Source organism: Panthera leo, chromosome C2 (assembly GCF_018350215.1).
Source record: "Panthera leo isolate Ple1 chromosome C2, P.leo_Ple1_pat1.1, whole genome shotgun sequence".
NCBI lineage: Eukaryota > Metazoa > Chordata > Mammalia > Carnivora > Felidae > Panthera > Panthera leo.
In genome coordinates, this window is record NC_056687.1 from 71,841,622 (window position 1) to 71,862,112 (window position 20,491).

The window sequence follows — 20,491 nt, forward strand, 5'->3', positions numbered from 1 at the left end:
GGGCCGAGAGGAACCGCGAGCGAGCTGGGCGTGCGCCCTTGCTTCGTGCCCTCAACCAGTATGGCGGAGCCACGGGCGCGCCGCGGGGAGGCCGTGCGAGTCGGGCGGTTCCGACGCCCGCGCTGAGCCGGGGAGGAGGGGCGGGGGACGCCCGTGCGGCCGGTGCGTCTGCCCTCAGTGAGGCGGGGCGCTCGGCGGACGCCCCCGGGCAGGGGCGGGAGCGGTGGAGGGCCGGTGGTTGGCTGTGAAAGGGGCGGTGAGCGAGGTGCTTCGGTCTCAAGGCGAGGCTTGGCCTCCCCAGCAGAGACGGGGGGAAGAGGCGGCGGCAGCGGCGGCCCTTGGGCCGGCTGGTGAGGCGATGGCGGCACCAGCCCCGGGGCCTGGCGGAGCCTCTGGTGGCGCTGGCTGTAGCGGCGGCGGCGGCGCGGTTGGCGGCTCGGGATCCGGGTCCGCGGGCGCAGGGGGCCGGCTGCCCAGCCGGGTGCTGGAGTTGGTGTTTTCCTACCTGGAGCTGTCCGAGCTGCGGAGCTGCGCCCTGGTGTGCAAGCACTGGTACCGCTGCCTGCACGGTGATGAGAACAGCGAGGTGTGGCGGAGCCTTTGCGCCCGCCGCCTGGCAGAAGAGGCTCTGCGCACGGACATCCTCTGCAACCTGCCCAGCTACAAGGCCAAGGTGAGGGAGCCCCGGGCCACGCCGCTGCCCCCAGTCCCGCTTCTCTGCGCCGCTCTCAATCTCAGTGCTTCTCATCTGAGCTCTGACTCAGACGCCTCGCCTCACCATCCCGCCTTTGCACGGCTGCAGTCTGTACCTTACTTCACGTCCCCCTCCATGAAGATCCTCTCTTCTCTTTGAAGTTCTGCTCCTTAAACCTACCCCCCTCACTTCCGTGATGCACTTTTTAAAGGACCAGATAGTTTCCAGTTACTGGTTTCCATCACTCATTCCACTTTCCACAGACTTCCCCCATAAAGACAGACCACCCCCATTGTTGTGCCATTCAATACTTTGCTATTTTTTATTAGATCATCTTAGCTGCCTTAACACCGGCTGAATTTCTAAGATCTTTGCTTTCACCACACATTCACCTCACTCTTTTCAAGCTGTGATTTATAACTATTTTATTCTATTTTCGCCTAAGTTCTCTTTCATTCCCTCGATTATGTTTCAGACTTGTAAGTGAGTGTAGTCCTAGACATCCTGCTAACTTTCAAACTACAGGTTTGAATAGAACATCCTCTCCCCTTCCCCGTCAGCACCACTTAACCATCCTAATACTGCCTTGTTCCACTATTGGCTAACTTCCCTGCCAACTTTTTCATACTTCCACCTTGATGGTGTGCCTCTTCTATTCTGTGTGTCATCTTAAGTGCTGATTCTGGTTTTGATGCCTTTTCCCCCTAGATTCTTGTGCACATTCCTGCCTTTTTCATATACAAATAAAAATTCCAACTAACAGGTTATGGTAGGGCTGAGAAGATTCTTCAGGCAATATAAACAAAGACCTTGAGCTTGAATTCAGTTGGATGGATAACAGCTATTAAGTATAGCAGTCACCAAGAGGATATGTGAGAGAGGATGAAGTCTCTCCTAGAATGTGGTAAACATAAAAAATACATTAATAACTACAAAAAGGAGATACCCTTTTTAAAGCTAGACTGCCAAAGGGGGAGTCAGAGTAAAGTAAAATTTTTTTCCCTGTGTGAAATAGATGTAAAATTTATTCTGTAATAAAGCAGGTTTTAGTTTAATAAGATAAGGAATGTTGCAATTAAGTATGTCAACTATCAAATTAGTTTTTTTCTATTAAGTGAAATAGCACATTAATTTTTTTTAAGTTTATTTATTTTGAGAGAGAGCACGTGCACAAGTGAGTGGGAGGGGGGCAGAGAAAGAGGAAAAGAGAATCCCAAGCAGGCTCTGGGCTATCAGTGCAAAGCTGGACGTGGAGCTCGACCTCACAAAATGAAATGTGAAATGTGAAATCATGACATGAGCTGAAATCAGGAGTCAGTACTTAACCGACTGAGCCACCCAGGTGCCCCAACACATTAATTTACTAGGACAATATTTGTACATGGTGGATGCTCAGTGGATACTAGTTGTAATTTATGTAGTAGAATGCAGAACATTGCAGTTTTATCAGGCAAAGTAGGCTTTAAGACATTTTTGTAATTGGTCTGTAAAAGATACATGAATCAGGATTCATATGACAGTATGTGTTAGTGTGTTCATGTAAGTCAACATGCAAAAGAAGCAATATAGTATAAGCAAAATGTCTTGTCTTGCCTTTTGCTCTTGTCTGCCAGCCACCCAGTTTGCCTTCTTGGAGGCAACCTGTGTTACCTGTATCCTTCCAGAGATATTTTAGGTTTCTTAGGTTTTTAATGCTTTATATTGTCTTTCTACCACACCCATGGTAGGTATTGTAGATTTCCACTAATCATATGTTCGTTCAGATGTTGCAGGACATAAGAAAAATGTCTTGAGGATAAAAATATTAATTCAAAAGAAGTCAGAGACCCTAGTAAGGAAGTTCTCAGTCAAGTAGAGAAGAAAAATGTATAGAAATAATTAATACATGATAGAAATTGCTCCTGTGACATATGTATATGTATATGTGTGTATATATATATATATATATATATATATATACACACACATATATATATAAAACATATACTCCCAGTATATATACACACACACACACACACACACACACACACACACACACTAGAATTAGAATTTCAGTGAAAGGAGAGATTTACAAGTTGAGTGGAGGCTTGGAGAGGGTTTGAGGTTAGGATTATATTTGATCTGAATTTTAAAGATAGGGAGGATTTGAACATTTTACTAAGAAGAAATTCTCTGAAAAAAGTAGGACAAGAGGAAAGCAAAGGCTTTGCACAGCATATATGTTTACTTTAAAAAGGGTGATCTCCAGGCACTATGCTCACTTTTGCAGATGCAATGATGAATAAAAACAGACACAAAACTCTTAATGGATGCCTTGCTTATGGAGCTTAGAGTCTCGTGGGGGGAAATAGATATTAATCAAATACACAGTTGTAAAATTGCATCTGTGGTAGGTGCTATGAAGGAGAGAGAGGTGCACAGTGCTCTGAATGTCAGAGATGGAGGATTTGACCTAGGTATGGAGGTCAAGAAAGGCTTTCCTCTGAGGAAATAATGCATGTCCTGAGACCTGAACAATAAAGCCAAGGGGAGAGAGAAGACTTCCAGGACAGAACTTGATGATTATGAGGGACAGAGAATACATCCGTGTGGCTGAATCAGAGCAAAGGTGAGACAGGTTTGAGAGAAGATGGAAGAGGTGGAGTGAGGCCAAACTACAGGGAAGCCATTTTGGATTATAAGCAAGAGGGGGTTAGGAGTGTGGGGATTGGTGATGTGATTTTTTTTTTTTTTTTTTTTTCATTTTTAAGAGGTTATTTCTGACTTTGGTATGGAGAACAGATTGGAGGGGGACCTTAGAAATATGGATAGATCCGCTAGGAAGTGGGTAGTGGAGGAGATGGGGAGAAACAAGAAAGATTTAGGAAGTAAAACCTACAGGATTTGGTAATAGATTTGAAATAGGGGTGAGAAAGAGGGAGGTGTTAAGAATGACTCCTAGATATCTAGCTTACATAATATGAGAATCACCTGGGCTAGATTTAGGAAAAATAGCAGTGAGTTCAATTTTGGTAGAGTAGAATTTACAGTGTTTTTGAGACATCCGAGAGATTTCAGATAGGCAGCTGTTACAGTTTGGAGCTTAGAGGAAAGGCTAAAGATTTCTATCTTTATATAGGGTCTAGTGAGATTGAGTTGAAGTAGTGGAAAATACAATTATAAAGGTAAGCTGAAACTCATCATGGATGTCCTTGGCATGTAGCCTTCAGTGTATAGTTTGGGCTTTGTTCTACTATTATAAACCATAGAAGTTTGAACAGACCAGTGACAGATAAGTACTGTGCTTTAGAAAAACTAGGCCATAAGATGAATTGGACAGAACGGGAGTTAGTACCTATACCAGAGGTACCTAAGACCTGAACAAGTGTGTAGAGGAGAGAAGAGGATGGCTGGGAGAGCTACTGCAGAGAACAAATCCGTATAGGACAGCTAACTGAGAGTGGGTGAGATGAGGAAGAAGAATCAGATAGGATTTCCAGGGAGCCTGGGTAACTGGGAGGAGGATGCGGACAGGTGTGGGATAGCATAAACCTGGAAAGTATTTGGAATTGCCGGTCTATTTAGGATTTGTCTTCTTTTTGAAAGTTCATATTTTTCATGTTACCAAGGAACATCAATAATTCCAGTCATACTTAGCATCTAAGTATAATATATTCTCAGATTTTTAGACCTAGATCCTAAAGTAGGTCTTAAAGGTGTTTGTTACAATGTAAAATTTAGGTTGTACATGAGACTGTGGGAAAGAAACTATGGATTGTTTTTATTTATTAGTTTGTATATTTTTTCATTTCATCTCAATTTTTCAGTATCCAAATCTAAAAGATAAGCACACTTATTATAATCACAATATCATCACACCTAAAGTGTAAAGAAATTAACAATAATTCCTTAATATAAACAATGCAGTGTTCAAATTTCCAATTGTTTTATAAATGTCAAATGTTATATTTAAAATTTTCAGTTTATTTAATCAATATCTGTATAAGGTTCTCATGGCAAACTGCTGATATATATCTCTTAAGGCTATTTTAGCCAGCAGATTCACCTACTAACTCCCATTCCTGAAACTTATCTGTTGAAAAAACCAGGTTGTTTACCCTGTAGAGTTTCCCTCAGTCTGGATTTTGCAGATTTCATTCCAATAGTGTTCCTTATCCTATTCTGTTTTAGACTCAGAGAGGTTTGCTCAATTTAGGTGAGATTAGTATTGCTATTGTTTTTGTTCTTGTTGTTTTTCAATGTATTTTCTGTTAGAATCAAAGTGGTTGGGTTGGATGCAGACTTAAATGTATGGTTCCAACTGTGGTGGAAAAGAACTTAGGAGAGCAAAATCAGGGAGATTCGGTAGTCGTGGTTAGAATAACTTCATACAAGTGGCAAGACTGATTCAGGTTTTAGAAGATACAGTTTATGTTGGAGGAGGAAAGTAGCTATGATGCTACAGATAGGGAGAACAACGTGAAGTTAGAAAGGGAAATAGGAGGAACCAGACCTGGAGAGCTTTGAAAACCAGGAAGAATAGTAGTTAGTATGGAACCATCAAAGGTTATTGAACTGAGGTGAAATGTGATAAAGGTGCTGTTTTAGAAAAATAGGTCTGGAAATAATTTAGGTAGAGAGTTAATTATTGAGTGTAGGAGAGTTTTAGGGGGCAGAGGTATGGTGGTCACCAGAAAAGGGTACAGTGAAGAAAGATTAGCCCAGAGTAATAGGAAGAAGTCATAGCAGTTTGGAGAAGAGGCTGGCAACAGTGTCATTGTGACAATGAAGGATAGAGAAAAAGCAATTGATATTTGTAAGAATTAGGGAATAGGCATAGGTAATTATCAGTTAAATATTTTATAATGATTTTATAAAATATTTTATATTTTCTTGTCTTGATAATAATCTGTTGAATTTTTAAATAATATTTGGGGGACATTTTACTCACCCGTTTAATCTTATGTTCTGATATTTTATGTGCTTAAAAGTGTGTTATAATAGAACAGATAGGAAAATATTTAGAATACTTCAGTATTGGGGTGCCTGGGTGTCTCAGTCGTTTAAGTGTCCGACTTCAGCTCAGGTCATGATCTCACGGTTCGTGGGTTCAAGCCCCGTCTTGGGCTCTGTGCTGACAGCTCAAAGCTTGGAGCCTGCTTCCGATTCTGCCTCCCTCTCTCTCTCTGCCCCTCCCCTGCTCCTGCTGTGTCTCTCTTTGTCTCTCAAAAATAAATAAAAGTTAAAAAAAAATTTTTTTTAAATACTTCAGTATTACAGCCTCCTGAATCAAGCAGAGTGTTTGTTTTTTAATGTCTCTGCCCTACAGTGTAATAATGAAGCAGTGAGGTACTGGCAAATAGGAACTGAACACTGGATGAAGGGGCTAGATACCAGACTTGTCTTTGGGACTCTTGCTCTAACTACCTGTTGACTTTTAGGTCTGTGCCCTCATCCCTGTGTTGCAGTAGGTCCCTTTAAAGCCCTTCCTAATGCTGAAATTCTGTGATTCTGGAGTTGGTGGCTCAGATTAACTAAAGCAGTAGATCCCAGCCTTTGGATGCTTTGGGGTCATTTGAATAAGGGATTTTCTTTTAAAAAAAAAAAAAAAAAATTTTTTTTTTTTTTTTTAAATTTTTTTTTTTTTTTCAACGTTTTTTATTTATTTTTGGGACAGAGAGAGACAGAGCATGAACGGGGGAGGGGCAGAGAGAGAGGGAGACACACAGAATTGGAAACAGGCTCCAGGCTCCGAGCCATCAGCCCAGAGCCTGACGCGGGGCTCGAACTCACAGACCGCGAGATCGTGACCTGGCTGAAGTCGGACGCTTAACCGACTGCGCCACCCAGGCGCCCCTAAAAAAAAAAAAAAAAAAAAAAAAAAAAAAAAAAAAAAAAAAAAAAAAATTTTAATGTTTATTTATTTTTGAGACAGAGAGAGACAGAGCATGAACGGGGGAGGGTCAGAGAGAGGGAGACACAGAATCGGAAACAGGCTCCAGGCTCTGAGCTGTCAGTGCAGAGCCCGACGCGGGGCTCGAACTCACGGACCGTGAGATCATGGCCTGAGCCGAAGTCGGCCGCTTAACCGACTGAGCCACCCAGGCGCCCCAAGGGATTTTCAAAAAAACATACAAATCAAAAACTTTAAATTACTAAAGCATGAGAAATGTTTACTATTTAGACAGAGTAGAAATTTCCATACTACCCTTATTTTGGAAGCTTTACAAAACTGATTAGTGAAGATCAACTAATCTGTCCTATCTATGGTAGCTGCTCGTAATGACTATCTCTTTATAAATTCTAGTGCTTGAAATTAGATGCCGTCTAAAGGGTTATTTGATTTGGTAAAATGAGAGTGGTGCTGTCTCCATGTATGAGTAATAACTAGCAAGGAGGCTGAGGATCTAACATAGTTTGTGGTTATTAAAATTTTTCATAAACTTTAGAACTGCTATGACTACGTTCTCTATTAAAATATTTTGGGGAGGTAGGGGCGCCTGGGTGGCTCAGTCGGTTAAGTGGCCGACTTCGGCTTAGGTCATGATCTCGCGGTCCATGAGTTCGGGCCCCGCGTCGGGCTCTGTGCTGACAGCTCAGAGCCTGGAGCCTGTTTCAGATTCTGTGTCTCCTTCTCTCTGACCCTCCCCCGTTCATGCTCTGTCTCTCCCTGTCTCAAAAATAAATAAACGTTAAAAAAAAAATTAAAAAAAATATTTTGGGGAGGTACCTGGGTGGCTCAGTTGGCTAAGCGTCTGACTTTAGCTCAGGTAATGATCTCGTGGTATGTAGGTTCGAGCCCTATGCCAGGCTCTGTGCTGACAGCATAGAGCCTGGGGCCTGCTTTGGATTCTGTGTCTCCCTCTCTCTCTGCCCCTCCCCTGCATGCTCAAGTGCGCACGCGTTCTCCTGCTCTCTAGCAAAATAAACATTAAAAAAATTCTTTTCAGTAAAAGTATTTTTTGATGACAGTATTGCCAGCATGAAAACTGTATATCCCTTAACTTTTTGATATAAAAATACTAAATATAAACTAGAGTAGAGGAAATAGTTTAATGAACCTCCCAAACCTATCACCAAGCTTTACCAATGATTAAATACAGATAATCTAGTTTTGTGTTTACCCTACCCATTCTCTCACTCCAGCCCTGGATATTTCAGAGCAATTCTGAGATATCCTAATGTCATCCATAAACATTTCAGTATTATCTCTAAAATATAAGGATTCTTGTGTATATCTTTTGATATTTTAAGAAGTCTATTTGGAGAAATGATACCATAGTTTAGAATTTTGATCAATAATAAAGCAGTTGGCAGTCATTTTATTTTTTATTTTCTAATGTTTATTTATTTTTGAAAGAGAGAGAGACAGAGTACGAGCAAGGGAGGGGCAGAGAGAGAGGGAGACACAGAATCCAAAGCAGGCTCCAGGCTCTGAACTGTCAGCACAGAGCCCGATGTGGGGTTCAAAACCACAGACTGCCATATGACCTGAGCTGTTGCTGGAGGCTTAACCAACTAAGCCTCCGGCCACCCAGGCACCCCAGCAGTTATTTTAAATGTTGCATGCATATTTTGTTAGTATTCCATCCTGAAATTAGCCATTTTTTGGAAATACATACTGTATTATTTAAAAATATATAACTTTATTTTCTAAAAACATGTAGCCTAAAACCATGGATACTTTTTAATGTTTAAGAAAAATCAAATTTCTATTTCTTTGGTCTGCTTTTCGTCTTTTCAGGTGCGTGCTTTCCAACATGCCTTCAGCACTAATGACTGCTCCAGGAATGTCTACATTAAGAAAAATGGTTTTACTTTACATCGAAACCCCATTGCTCAGAGTACTGATGGTGCAAGGACCAAGATTGGTTTCAGTGAGGGCCGCCATGCATGGGAAGTGTGGTGGGAAGGCCCTCTGGGCACTGTGGCAGTGATTGGAATTGCTACAAAACGAGCCCCCATGCAATGCCAAGGGTATGTGGCATTACTGGGCAGTGATGACCAGAGCTGGGGCTGGAATCTGGTGGACAATAATCTACTACATAACGGAGAAGTCAATGGCAGTTTTCCACAGTGCAACAATGCACCAAAATATCAGGTGAGAAACTAGGTATTTTCTCAGTTGTGGTCCTTTGTCAAATCATAAATCATTAATTTGTTTTAAGTTCACAAAATTTTATATAGCAGCTTTGTGTGTCTTTTTGGTAATTTAAAAGTAAATAGTGTAACTGGCCTTTCTTTGCTACTTTAATAATCTTTTAGTATTTCCGTATTTGTTTCCTAATACATATTGACCTTGAGCTATCTGTCTTTGCTCTAAATCAGGGGTTGGCAAACTTTTTTCTATATAGGGCAGGTAATAAATATTTCAAGCCTTGTGGTCCCTATGGTCTCTGTCACAACTATTCAACTCTGTTGTTGTAGTACAAAAGCAACCATAGATAATATGTAAATGAGTGTTCATAGCTGTGTTCCAGTAAAACCTTGTTTATGGGCTGCAAGCAAGATTGGTCCAATGACCATAGTTTGCCAACTCATGCAAGATTGTCCTTTTTCCTGTATCATGTCACATCCGAACCTACTTTTTTCTAGACTTCTCACTCCCAGAAATGTACCTGTGCACATGCACACACATATTCACCCTCTGCTATTCATTAATCTGTTTGTGGATTCAGAGCCTCTGCAGATGTCAGTGATTTCTATAAGACAGGCAAATTTAGGCAAACTACTGAGTTTTTTTTTTTACTCTCTTCATCTTATCTTAATGCCATACTCATTTGATTCTAGGGTCAAAATTATAGTTCCTATTTGTAAATGCCATATGATTAGCATAGAGTCAACAGAGTCTAAAACAATAATCTGATAAGAAATTGGAAATTTTAGGGGTGCCTGGGTGGCTCAGTCAGTTAAGCATCTGACTTTGGCTCAGGTTGTAATCTCGCGGTTCCTGAGTTCAAGTCCGCATCAGGCTCTATGCTGACAACTCAGAACCTGGAGCCTGCTTCAGATTCTGTGTCTCTCTTTCTCTGCCCCTCCCCTACTTGCTCTCTCTCTCTCTCTCTCTCTCAAAAAATGAATAAACATTAAAAAAATTTAAAAAGAAATTGGAAATTTTAAAGAATTATAGACTTAAGAATAAGAGATATTAGGAGCACCTGGGTGGCTTAGTTGGTGAGCATCTGACTTAAGCCCAGGTCATGATCTTATGATTCACGATTTCAAGCCCCACATCAGGCTCTATGCCAGAGCCTGGAGCCTGCTTTGGATGCTGTGTCTCCTCTCTCTGCCCCTCCCCTGCTCATGCTCTGTCTCTCTGTTTCTCTCTCTCTCAAAAGTAAAAAATAATAATAAAAAAGAATAAGGTTATTATTAGAGTCATTTCATAATGATAAAGGAGTTAATCAGATAGAGAGATATAACAATTGTAAATGTATATGCACCTGATAAAACAGCTCTAAAACACATGAGGCAAAAACTTAAAGAACTGAAAGAAGAAATAGGTAAATTAGCAAGTATAGCTGGAGATTTCAGTACTGTCTTTAAGTCTATTTTGTCTGATGTTAATATAGCAACTTCAACCTTCTTATGCTTACTATTGCAAGGTACCTCTTTTTCCCTATTCTTTTACTTTCAGTCTGTCTTTGTTTAAAATGGGTCTCCTAGCTGGCATATAATTGGGTCTCTTAATCTAACCCAATCTGACAATCTCTGCCTTTTGATTTGAGTGTTTAATCCATTTACATTTAATGTAGTTGTTAGACTACAGTTGATATTGTCCTGATCTCTCTGCCTCTGAAGTTGTGTTCTTTTTTAAAAATCTTTTTTCTCTTTGTTTTTTGGATCAGGTAATTTCTATTGCTCTATCTTCAAGTTCATAGATTCTATGGCTATTAGGCCAGGGTAGTGAATTTTGTTTATTGTATTTTTCAACTCTGGAATTTTCATTTGGCTCCTTTTTATAGTTTCCATTTTTCCATTGAGATTGTCTGTCCATTCATTAATATTAGATTTTTCTTTAATTCTTTGCACATATTTATCATAACTGCTTTTAAGTCTTTGTCCACCAAATCCAACGTGTAGACCTACTTGGAATTGGTTTCTATTGACTGCTTTTTCCCCCCAGAGTATGAGTTGTACTTTCCTGTTTCTTTTCATATCCAGTCATTTTTAAATTGAAAATTGGAAATTATAGATAATATACTAGTAATACTGGAATGTTTTGTTTTTAGGAATCACTTTGTTTTTTCTGAAATGTGTGGGTTTTATTTTAGTAGGCAGTTAACTTGCCTAGATTCTTCAAATTGTGAACTCTGTCTCCCCCATGGTATATAGCAGCTAATGTCTTTGTTGGTTTTTGTTTTGTTTTGTTTTTGCAGCGGGGGAGGTTTGGCTTCTAGCTGCTATCTTACCAGCCTGGTTTTATTGGGGTTTCCCGTGTGTCTGTGTAAGACAGTGATTATACAGTGATTTGGGCAGAGTTAATTCTTGGATTTAGGGCTCATCCGCTTTATGGTTCCATTACTTCTGGAGTTCCTCCTCTAAATTTCCAGTTGCTCTGCCATCTCCCAAGTTTTGCTCTCTGACACCTAAAGCTAGTAAGACTTTTGCTTTCTGTTCTCTGTGCTGTGTACATGCTGTATGCTCAGTCAAAGGTAAAACAGATATGCAAATTTCACCAGGAGTGGTTCTGTCATCTTAGTTTCCATCTTCTGTAAAATAGGGAGAATCCTAGGATAGATGTGAGGATTAAATGAGATAATACAAATAAACCACAAAATGAATACCCAACAAAATATTAACTTTTCATTTCTGTTTGCTGTTGTTTGTTTTGTTGGTGGCAATAGTGGTGATGATAATTAGGATGTTCGTAGGCCCATAAAATGGGGTGTTAGTTAATCTATGAGTTGGGCAAAGAGAAGAAAAAAGTAAATGTTTGTAGTTGTCTGTGACAGGAAATACAATGAAGGAAAGTAACAACAGCAGGAGTTATCATAATTGGGAAGTATTAAATTCTGACTTTTGATTGCTAATGTTAGGACTTTCTGCCTCCAAGTATGTAAATAAAACAACCTTTTATAGATGCAAATTATAAAAGTAAAATATCCTTCTGTCCTTGTTTGTCTGCACTTTTCCATGTAGGAAAATAACTGGATGTATTGTGCTTCTGCTTTAGTTTGCTGTTTTTATAACAAACAGGTGTTTCAGAGCAGTGGCCCATAAAATGACTAATAAGCCTATTCTGCATCTTTAGAACCTATGGTCAGATTTGGCTCTTCATGATTATATAAGTTCCACACTGTTTGAAGAACTGTTTTGTAAACTTTAAAGGTTATATGAGTGTTTTTATTATGGTAATTTTTATTGTGATAAAACATACAACTTTATTATTTTAACCATTTGTAAGTATACAGTGCAGTGGCATTAATACATTCACAATATGTTTATCCATCACCACTATCTATACCTAAGACTTTTTCATCATCCGCAGCACAAACTCTATGCTCATTAAGCAATAACTTCTCATCTCTCCTTTCCCCCATCCTCTGGTAACCTCTATTCTATTTTCTGACTCTACGATTTGAATATTGTAGGTGCTTTATATAAGTAGAATCATGCAAATATATATTTTTGTGTCTGGCTTATTTCACATAACATAACATTTTCAAGGATCATCTGTGTTATAGCATATATCAAAATTGCATTTCTTTTTATGGCTGAATAATATTCCGTTGTATATACATATTGTAATAATTTGAAAAGGTTTAGATAGACATTTTTGGTAAAATATACCAAGTTACAGATTTTAGTGGTAAACTTCTAAGAAAAGCCTTTAAACAAAGAGTAAATAAAATCTGGGAACTGTTCAGTAGGAACATTTAAATTTTTGGTATTAAATGCAGATCCCATCTTAAAAAAAAAAAAAAAAAACTATTGGGCACCTGGATGGGTCAGTCAGTTAAGCGTTGGACTCTTGATTTTGGCTCAGGTCATGATCTTGTGGTCATGAGACCGAGCCCCACCTAGGGCTCCCGGCTGGGCATGGATCCTGCTTAAGATTTTTCTTTCTCCCTCCCCCTCTGCCCCTCCCCAGCTCACTCACTTGCATGCACACGCGCACTCTCACTCTCTCTAAAAAGAAAAAAAAGAAAAAGAAATTGGGGCACATGGGTGGCTCAGTCAGTTGAGTGTCCAACTTCGGCTTAGGTCATAATCTCGCGGGTCACGAGTTTGAGCCCCTTGTTAGACTATATATTCTTAATATTTTAACTTATTGATTTGTATCTTATTTTTTCTAGCTATGCCCTTGGTGAGTTTTCTTCTAACCTTCTTTTGGTGTCTATTTTCAGATAGGAGAAAGAATTCGAGTCATTTTGGACATGGAAGATAAGACTTTAGCTTTTGAACGTGGATATGAGTTCCTGGGGGTTGCCTTTAGAGGACTTCCAAAGGCCTGCTTATATCCAGCAGTTTCTGCTGTATATGGCAACACAGAAGTGACTTTGGTTTACCTTGGAAAACCTTTGGATGGATGACAGTGGCTTTCTTGGGATGAAAAACTGAATGGAGAAGATACCTGCTTGTGGAAAGTAGAATCATGAAGTGACAGTGTCATACATGCATGCCCAAGAAACATCCTGAAAAACACATGAAATTGTTAACTGGAGAAGCAACTCTACAGCAGAGATTATCTTAGTGTTTCCTCTTTCTACTGGGCCAGAAAAATCCTCAGGGTTGCAGTTGGTTGAGTGGGCAGTTGACATATGCATGTTGCAACAGATTTTGTCTCTAAGTTAGCAATGTGTTATTTCCAACTTTTAAGGTGAGATTTTAGAGATGCTATAAAAGGGATAAGATAAGGAAATAGCAAGATTTTTAAGTAGTGTGTTTGTGAAGAAAGACTGATCCTGTTTTACAACTGCCTGTTTTTTCTCCAGACCCTTTTTTCCAGCCAGCTTGACTATTAGAAAAGTATGAAACTGGTTGGGTTTTATTTAATATTTTTAATATATTGAGAAGCATGGTCTGCCTGGACTGCACTTCTCTAACAGTGAGATGTAAAATTGTGCAGCTATTTTAAAAGTTGTATATATAATAAGTGTGTAAAAAAACCTGTAAAAACAAAAACAGGACAAAGGGGTTGCTTTGTTCTAGTTCAATTTCTTAAAAACCACTACATGGTACAAAATTAGAATAACATTTAGGGAAAATTAGGTAACTACAAAGAAGAGGATTAAGAGGAGATGTGCTGTATTGGCTCATTTTTAAATTAATTTGGTTTACAGTTTCCATAACTATTACAGTCTGGTTATTTTTATTTTAATGATCAAAATTATTGTAAAGATCCCTCAGTCTCTTGAGTTTAAGATTGAGGGAAGGCAAATCTATTTCTAATCATACATGTATCAGTAGTAATAAGAATAATGTGCATCTTATAGTATCTGGTTTTATTTTTTGGCCTTCTGAGAAAGTATCTCATAACAACACAGAACATTGCCATTTGCTCTTACAGGCCTCAAATATGAAAGCTGTTAGTCACAGACCTAACGAAGAGAATTAATGGTCCTTTTATTTTGTAATTTCATAATGCTATAGATATTATAATTTTTTTTTAATTTTATATTGTTTACATCATGGCAACAAATCTAAGCCTCAGACTCTTCATTGGGGTTATCAAGAAAATGTTTACTCACCCACCTGAAACAGTGCCAGCCTGAACCCAGGTTAAGAATGTTCTTAATCTCATCATAGATAATTGCCCCCATGGGACTTGAAATAAAATACCTTGTGCTGAAAACTTCAGGTTGGCAATATTTTGAAGGTTTCATTGTAGAAGAGCTTGACATTAGTTTTTGACTAATAAATCTGATTTCACTAATATTCTTGAGTTAATCTAACATACATGAGCAGAGATTTTCTTTTGTTATAAGAGAAACAAACATCCTTCCGTATGAAAGTATAAATGTATGGTTTCAGGTGCATCTTTGTGATAAGAATTGACTACGGCAGATGAAATCTTTGCCTTTTAGGTTATTGCTGTGCGTAATTTTGTTTTAAATCTAATCAAATTAGAGATACCAAGCAGCTGGCTGGGGTTCTTGCGTTGCTCCTTGAGAGTTAAGCTTATCAGTACTCTCATGAAGCAGGGGATTTCAGTCATGAACAAAGATTTATTTTTGCCACCTGACAGGTTTACAAATATTTATTGTGTATTTGGTATGTTGCTTAAAGGTGAAATCCGTTAAAAGTCCTTTTCAATATCCATGTCAAGAAGAAACCTCCTGAAAAACCATATTTAATAGTACAGAGTAAGACTATATGTTAAATGTATTAGAGAATATAGCTGCTACAGAAATTGATTTTTCTTGGTGTAGAACAACTCAATTTAATTGGCAAAGTTTAAAATTTAAAGAAAACTGGTTCAGGATGAAGATTGATAAATGATAAAACAATAAAGTCCCTTATGTGCTTGGTCTTTTTTCAGGATATGATATAGCCAATTCCAAGAGAGTTTGCAAGAGTTTTGTTTATAAATTCTGTTTTGTCTTATTAGTAAACATTCATTTGTAACAAAGTTTTGAAGGTGCTGAATGGAAAACAGAAACATGGGGTTATTGCACATTGAACCTAGAATCAAGTAATTGCCTAAATATTTAACAAAAAGCCATCCTTATCTCAAAACTGAAATTCTCTAATATGCTATTTGCAATTTTATAGAATGGAGGTTCATATTTAGAATGAGCATCAGGGGAATGAAGAACCTTCATTTGTAACTTGGTAAAGTATTTTATTACTGGAGACCAATAGCTGTACAGAGAATATTAAACCAAACTATTACAATGTTCAAGGAAAAGGAATCTCTTTTTCATTGGTGCTGAGAGAGCATTCAGGTAGAAGATGTTGCACCTGAAAGTTGAGTGTCAGTCATCTAAACCAGTGGTTCTCAAACTTAGCTGTACTTTGGAGTCATCTACATTTTGAAAAATCTTGATGCTTTTAGGGTCTCATACCCTAAAATTCTGATGTTGTTCTGATGTTGGACATGGTCATAAGGATTTTTTTAAGCTTCCTAGGTGATTTCAATATGCTGCTAAGGTTGAGTTTTAAATTCACCTTAAGTTTTCTCATCTGCAAAATTTAAAAAAAAAAAAAAAAAAAAAAATCCCTGCTCCCTTCACTACCTCACAAGTATATTGAGGGTAAAGGAGAAAATAATGGGAAAGTACTTGTGTGATGGATAAAAAGTACTATTGAAAGGCAAAGTAGTATTTGTTGTATTTCAACTGAAACTATGATCAGGAAAGAAAAATATGTAATTGAATTTACTTTGTTGACTTGGGAAACCGGGAGCGTTCTCTTTGGTTCTTAACTTTAGTGAAGCATGCAGATGTGCAAACACTCAATACTATTACTCTTATTCATACTATGGTCTTCTGTCATACTTGAGATAGGCTGTTTTAATTATCTGGTTCTACATAGGAAAGAAACATTAAGGCTTAAATTCTGTAATGGCCAATGGCTCACAATTCATTAAAACTTTTCATACAAGGAGTTCTGTGGTTAATATATGTAATCATTTCATAGTTGTCATTTTTTTTTCATTATCTGACTTGATTATTAAGCCATTTATTTCATCTCCTTCATTCTTACTCATGTAAATTTAGGTATAGATTTTATAAAGCACATAGAGCAAGTAGGTTTTGCCCAGTTGACTAAAGTCATGGCTAAATGATTAGGCATCATCTGCCTTTTAGATATGATTTAACTTGGGAAAGAGAGTTACAAAAATAACAGCCCAAAACCATACAGTAGGTATTATAATTAACTTATAATTTAAGTCCCCAAACTGCTGTTTATATAAACTATAATATTAATATTTTTTGATCTTTAAAAAAAAATGAACAGTTTTGAAGAGATAGAAATGTAAAGATTACTTTCTGGAAATCAAGACCATCTCAATTAGGACCACTCTGAAGTCTTTCTGGAAGGAACAGTCCATACCCAATCCAAATACTATCCTCATAAAGCATTCCTAATTTCTCTAGCTGAATGTAATCTCTCCTTCCTTCAAATTTCCCTATTTTTATATTTATCTATACTTAACTCATGCTATATTACTTTATACCTTGTATAAATTTATTTGTATTTATTATTTGTTGGTGTCTTATCTCCTCTAAACATCTTAGGACAGGATCTCTGATGGACTCATCTTTATGCCCACATCATCTAAGCCCAATAGGCAGGTGCTCACACATTTCCTGAAGGAACAGAGAAAGAATTATGTAGGGACACTAAAGCTGCTCTGAAGTTACAGACTATATTAACAAAAGATAGATGAGAAAGAAATTCTGTATCCTATTTTAAGTGAAGCACGAAGGAAAGGGACGTAAATCTGAGGTTAATAAGGAAGAAATAATGACTGTGAATGCATTTTAGCCATTCCCCTTTATGCTTAAATATTGATAAACTGATTTTTAGTTTCGGGTGTAAATTTCATATTTGTTTAGAATTAAAATTAGAATTCTGTATTTTAATTTTTTTGAAATTCTGTCGTTTTGCTTTAGTTTCTTAATAAAAAGTTAAAACAAACATTAACCACCTGTGATTGCTTACATTTAGAACAACTTATATATATATATTGGTCGGAAAGGAAAACTGAGGTAGCTTAATAGCCAAATGTGATGGAATTTATGTATAAGTTGCATGTCTTTTAATAATGGAATCCATATTTCCCATGTTTAGCATGGAAGGCGAACAGGAAATAGTAATTCATGAGGAACCTGTTCCCCCATTACATCTACCCCAGCTAACAGTTGTTTGATAATGTTTGCCAAGAGTTACAAGAGGCAAGCATGGCTGAACTAATTGCTCCTGTGATCCAAAAGCTTAAAAGAGAATTTAGTTGATCATGTTGCCAAAAGTTGCTTGATGTATTTGTTCAAATTTTACAAAGGGTTTTAATTTCCTAAGAAGAAAGGTAGGTGTAAAATTTCTGGATCTTTTGTTTAGGGAGAGCTTTACTAATCTGTTGTCCTAATTTCTTTTCTTGGATCCTCCCCCGAACCATTTGCTTTTTATTTAATGTATTCATTAAAATATTATTGAGGGCAAATTCTATCCTCTTCAGTATATGGTTCATTAAAAGAAATAGCCTCTCAGAATTTAAAATTGTTGTCAATCAGCTTGTGTATATAGGACTTCATGATAAGTGACTTAGGAAGTAATCGTTTAGGGAGTTTTCTTTAGGTTACCCTGTTGACAGTCCTTAATTTCTGTTTCTTTTTAGACAAGAAAACAAGAGTTCAGGGAAATCAAGTCCTGTCTGTTGTATGATATTTAGCAAGTCATAGTATTTCTGCTACCTTTTCTCCTCTATAAATAAATGGGTGGGGGGGTGAAATTGAGTATTGGGGATAGGTTTTGTGGTCCTGTCTCCCTTGAAACCAGCTCCTTGCAGTCATTTATTAAAATGCTAATATCCAAAGTTAGGTTAATTAAAGGCATATTGTAGTGGAAATAGCCAGATATCTTTGTTTATTTTAGTGTAGCTAACCTGTTGACATTTTCCAACCAGTGTTTAAAAGGTCTTTCAAAAATAAATAAATAGGGGCTCCTGGGTGGCTCAGTCGGTTAAGCGTCCGACTTCAGCTCAGGTCACGATCTCGTGGTCTGTGAGTTCTAGCACCGCGTCGGGCTCTGGGCTGATGGCTCAGAGCCTGGAGCCTGCTTCCGATTCTGTGTCTCCCTCTCTCTCTGCCCCTCCCCCGTTCATGCTCTCTCTCTCTCTGTCTCAAAAATAAATAAACATTAAAAAAAATTTTTTTTTAATAAATAAATAAATAAATAAAAGGCCTTTCAGAGGCACTTAGGTGGCTCAGTCGGTTAAGCATCTGACTCTTGATTTCAGCTCACGTCATGGTCTCATGGTTCATGAGTTCAAACCCCGCATTGGACCTTGGGATTCTGTCTCTCTTTCTCTCTCTGCCCTTTCCACACACAGTCTCTCTCTCCCTCTCAAAATAAATAAACTTAAAAAAGAAAAAACTGAGTCTTAGAAGATGAATACGAGTTAGGTTAGATCCACTATTGTAGGTGCACGGAGTAGCATGTATGTGATACAGACGCATAAGTGGATCCAGTATGTATGGAAACTGTGCACACTGGAAGAGTAGTGGGAGAGGATATGGAGCCAGGGGTTTGGGGCCAGACCATAATTGCCATGCTAAGGAGTTTGGGTTTCATCCTATTTTTCATGGGGAAGCCATTCAGAGGCTTTCGAGCAGAGGCATGGCATGATCTGTGCGCTTTAACAATTACTCTTGCTGCAAAAGGCAGTGATAGAAAAATGGCAGATGAATTAGGAAGTCTAGGCAGGAAGTGACTGTAAAGATGTAGAGGAAAGATGTATTTAAGAGACATTCAGGAAGATAAATGGAGACCATTTGTGGGTAGAGGATGAGGCACTTTTTTGGTGCGGATGTTTGGGACAATCATGGTACTCTATTAGGATAAGGAATTGAAAAGGAGGAATAGATTGGAGCAGGAGGTGATGCATTCAGTCTTGAACATGTTGAATCTGAGGTAGAAATACACAAAAAGCAGTTAAAACTACTGTCTGGATTAGGGAGAGAGCCAACAGGCTGCTGAATAGGGAGTGAGAGGTGCTGGCACGTTGCTTTCCTCACTGGTTCTGCCAGCCTTGCTGGGCCCCACAACCCCGTGGGTAGAGTGAGGGGCGGGGATGCCTGGAGTACCTGAAAAGACAACTACCTGCCCCTCCGCCATGGTGGGTTGTTTTTTGTTTTAGCTCTTGTGTGCCCTACTCCTGTAACAATCCCAGCACTTCAAATGTTTTAATGCCTCTTTTTAAATTTTTAAATTTCCTATCATTTTGGTTTTCAGGCAAGAACACTGGAGTCATAGGTTCTAGGTCCTAAGCAGATTTCTTCCCTTACTAGGGCCGTTTCTTTATCTGAGGTTGACCCAGCTTGATGGTTTTCATTTTGGGATGCCCACTAGAATCACCTGGGGCTCTTTTAATGTTTTAAACAGCTTGAGTGTAACTGGCATACAATAAGTTATACACATTAAACTGTGCAATTTGGTAAGTTTTGATATCTGTATACATCCATCACAGTCAGGAGACTATACATCTGGAAAGTTTTTAAAAGGTAAGATGCCCAGGCAGATTAAATTAGCATGGGGGATGGACTCAGGCATCAGGGTCACGGTTTTTTTGTTTTTTTGTGTTTTATTTGTTTTTATTTTTTTTAAAGTTCCCAGATAATTCTTGTTCAAACTAGGGGATCACCATCCAGGACTGACTTTTGAGGAGCCTGAGAGTAGAAGCAAAATCTCTTGTTTTATGACCAGGAAAAGCAGAAAACAAAACAAAAACAAACAAAAAAGCAACTGGCCATACACTAAGAACAAGTCAATGTCAGAGCCAGAGCTAGTACTGAAGGCATCTAATATGTCTTCTATTGGTCCTTCTATGACCCTTAGTGAGCTAGATGTATGTAGTCATTTAAAAGAGGTCAGTGTCCTTATCAGGATTCTTTCAGGGACGGTGGATTTGGTATCCTTCCTGAATAAGGGTAGCAATGAAATTTCAGTGTTAAACCAAAGCTGAGAAGCTGTACCTGTGGTTTGTCACATCTTAGAATCAAACTTTTTACCGCTCTAAAAAAATAGAGATCTAATCATTCAAAATTGCAGCAGGAAAAAAATAATAAAACCTTGTGTTATGGGTTGGATTGTGGCTCCCCAAAATTCATATGTTGAAGTCCTAATCCCCAGTACCTCAAAGTATGACCT

General features: G+C 38.4%; 1 protein-coding gene across 1 annotated transcript; it reads left to right on the top strand.

Annotated features, from left to right (window-relative positions):
• The first annotated feature begins 42 nt into the window (after positions 1–42).
• FBXO45 (F-box protein 45) lies at positions 43–17,143 on the top strand. The gene is made up of 3 exons (XM_042955877.1): positions 43–673; positions 8,418–8,774; positions 13,024–17,143. Exons 1-3 carry the CDS (start codon positions 359–361, stop codon positions 13,207–13,209), a joined length of 858 nt encoding a protein of 285 aa, XP_042811811.1. The 5' UTR covers positions 43–358; the 3' UTR covers positions 13,210–17,143.
• The last annotated feature ends 3,348 nt before the right edge of the window (positions 17,144–20,491 follow it).

Coding starts and splice junctions, on each gene's coding strand:
- FBXO45 (XM_042955877.1), top strand. CDS start 359: ATGGCGGCACCAGCCCCGGGGCCTGGCGGAGCCTCTGGTGGCGCTGGC. Junction 674..8,417: donor TGCCCAGCTACAAGGCCAAG/GTGAGGGAGCCC, acceptor TCGTCTTTTCAG/GTGCGTGCTTTCCAACATGC. Junction 8,775..13,023: donor ACAATGCACCAAAATATCAG/GTGAGAAACTAG, acceptor GTCTATTTTCAG/ATAGGAGAAAGAATTCGAGT.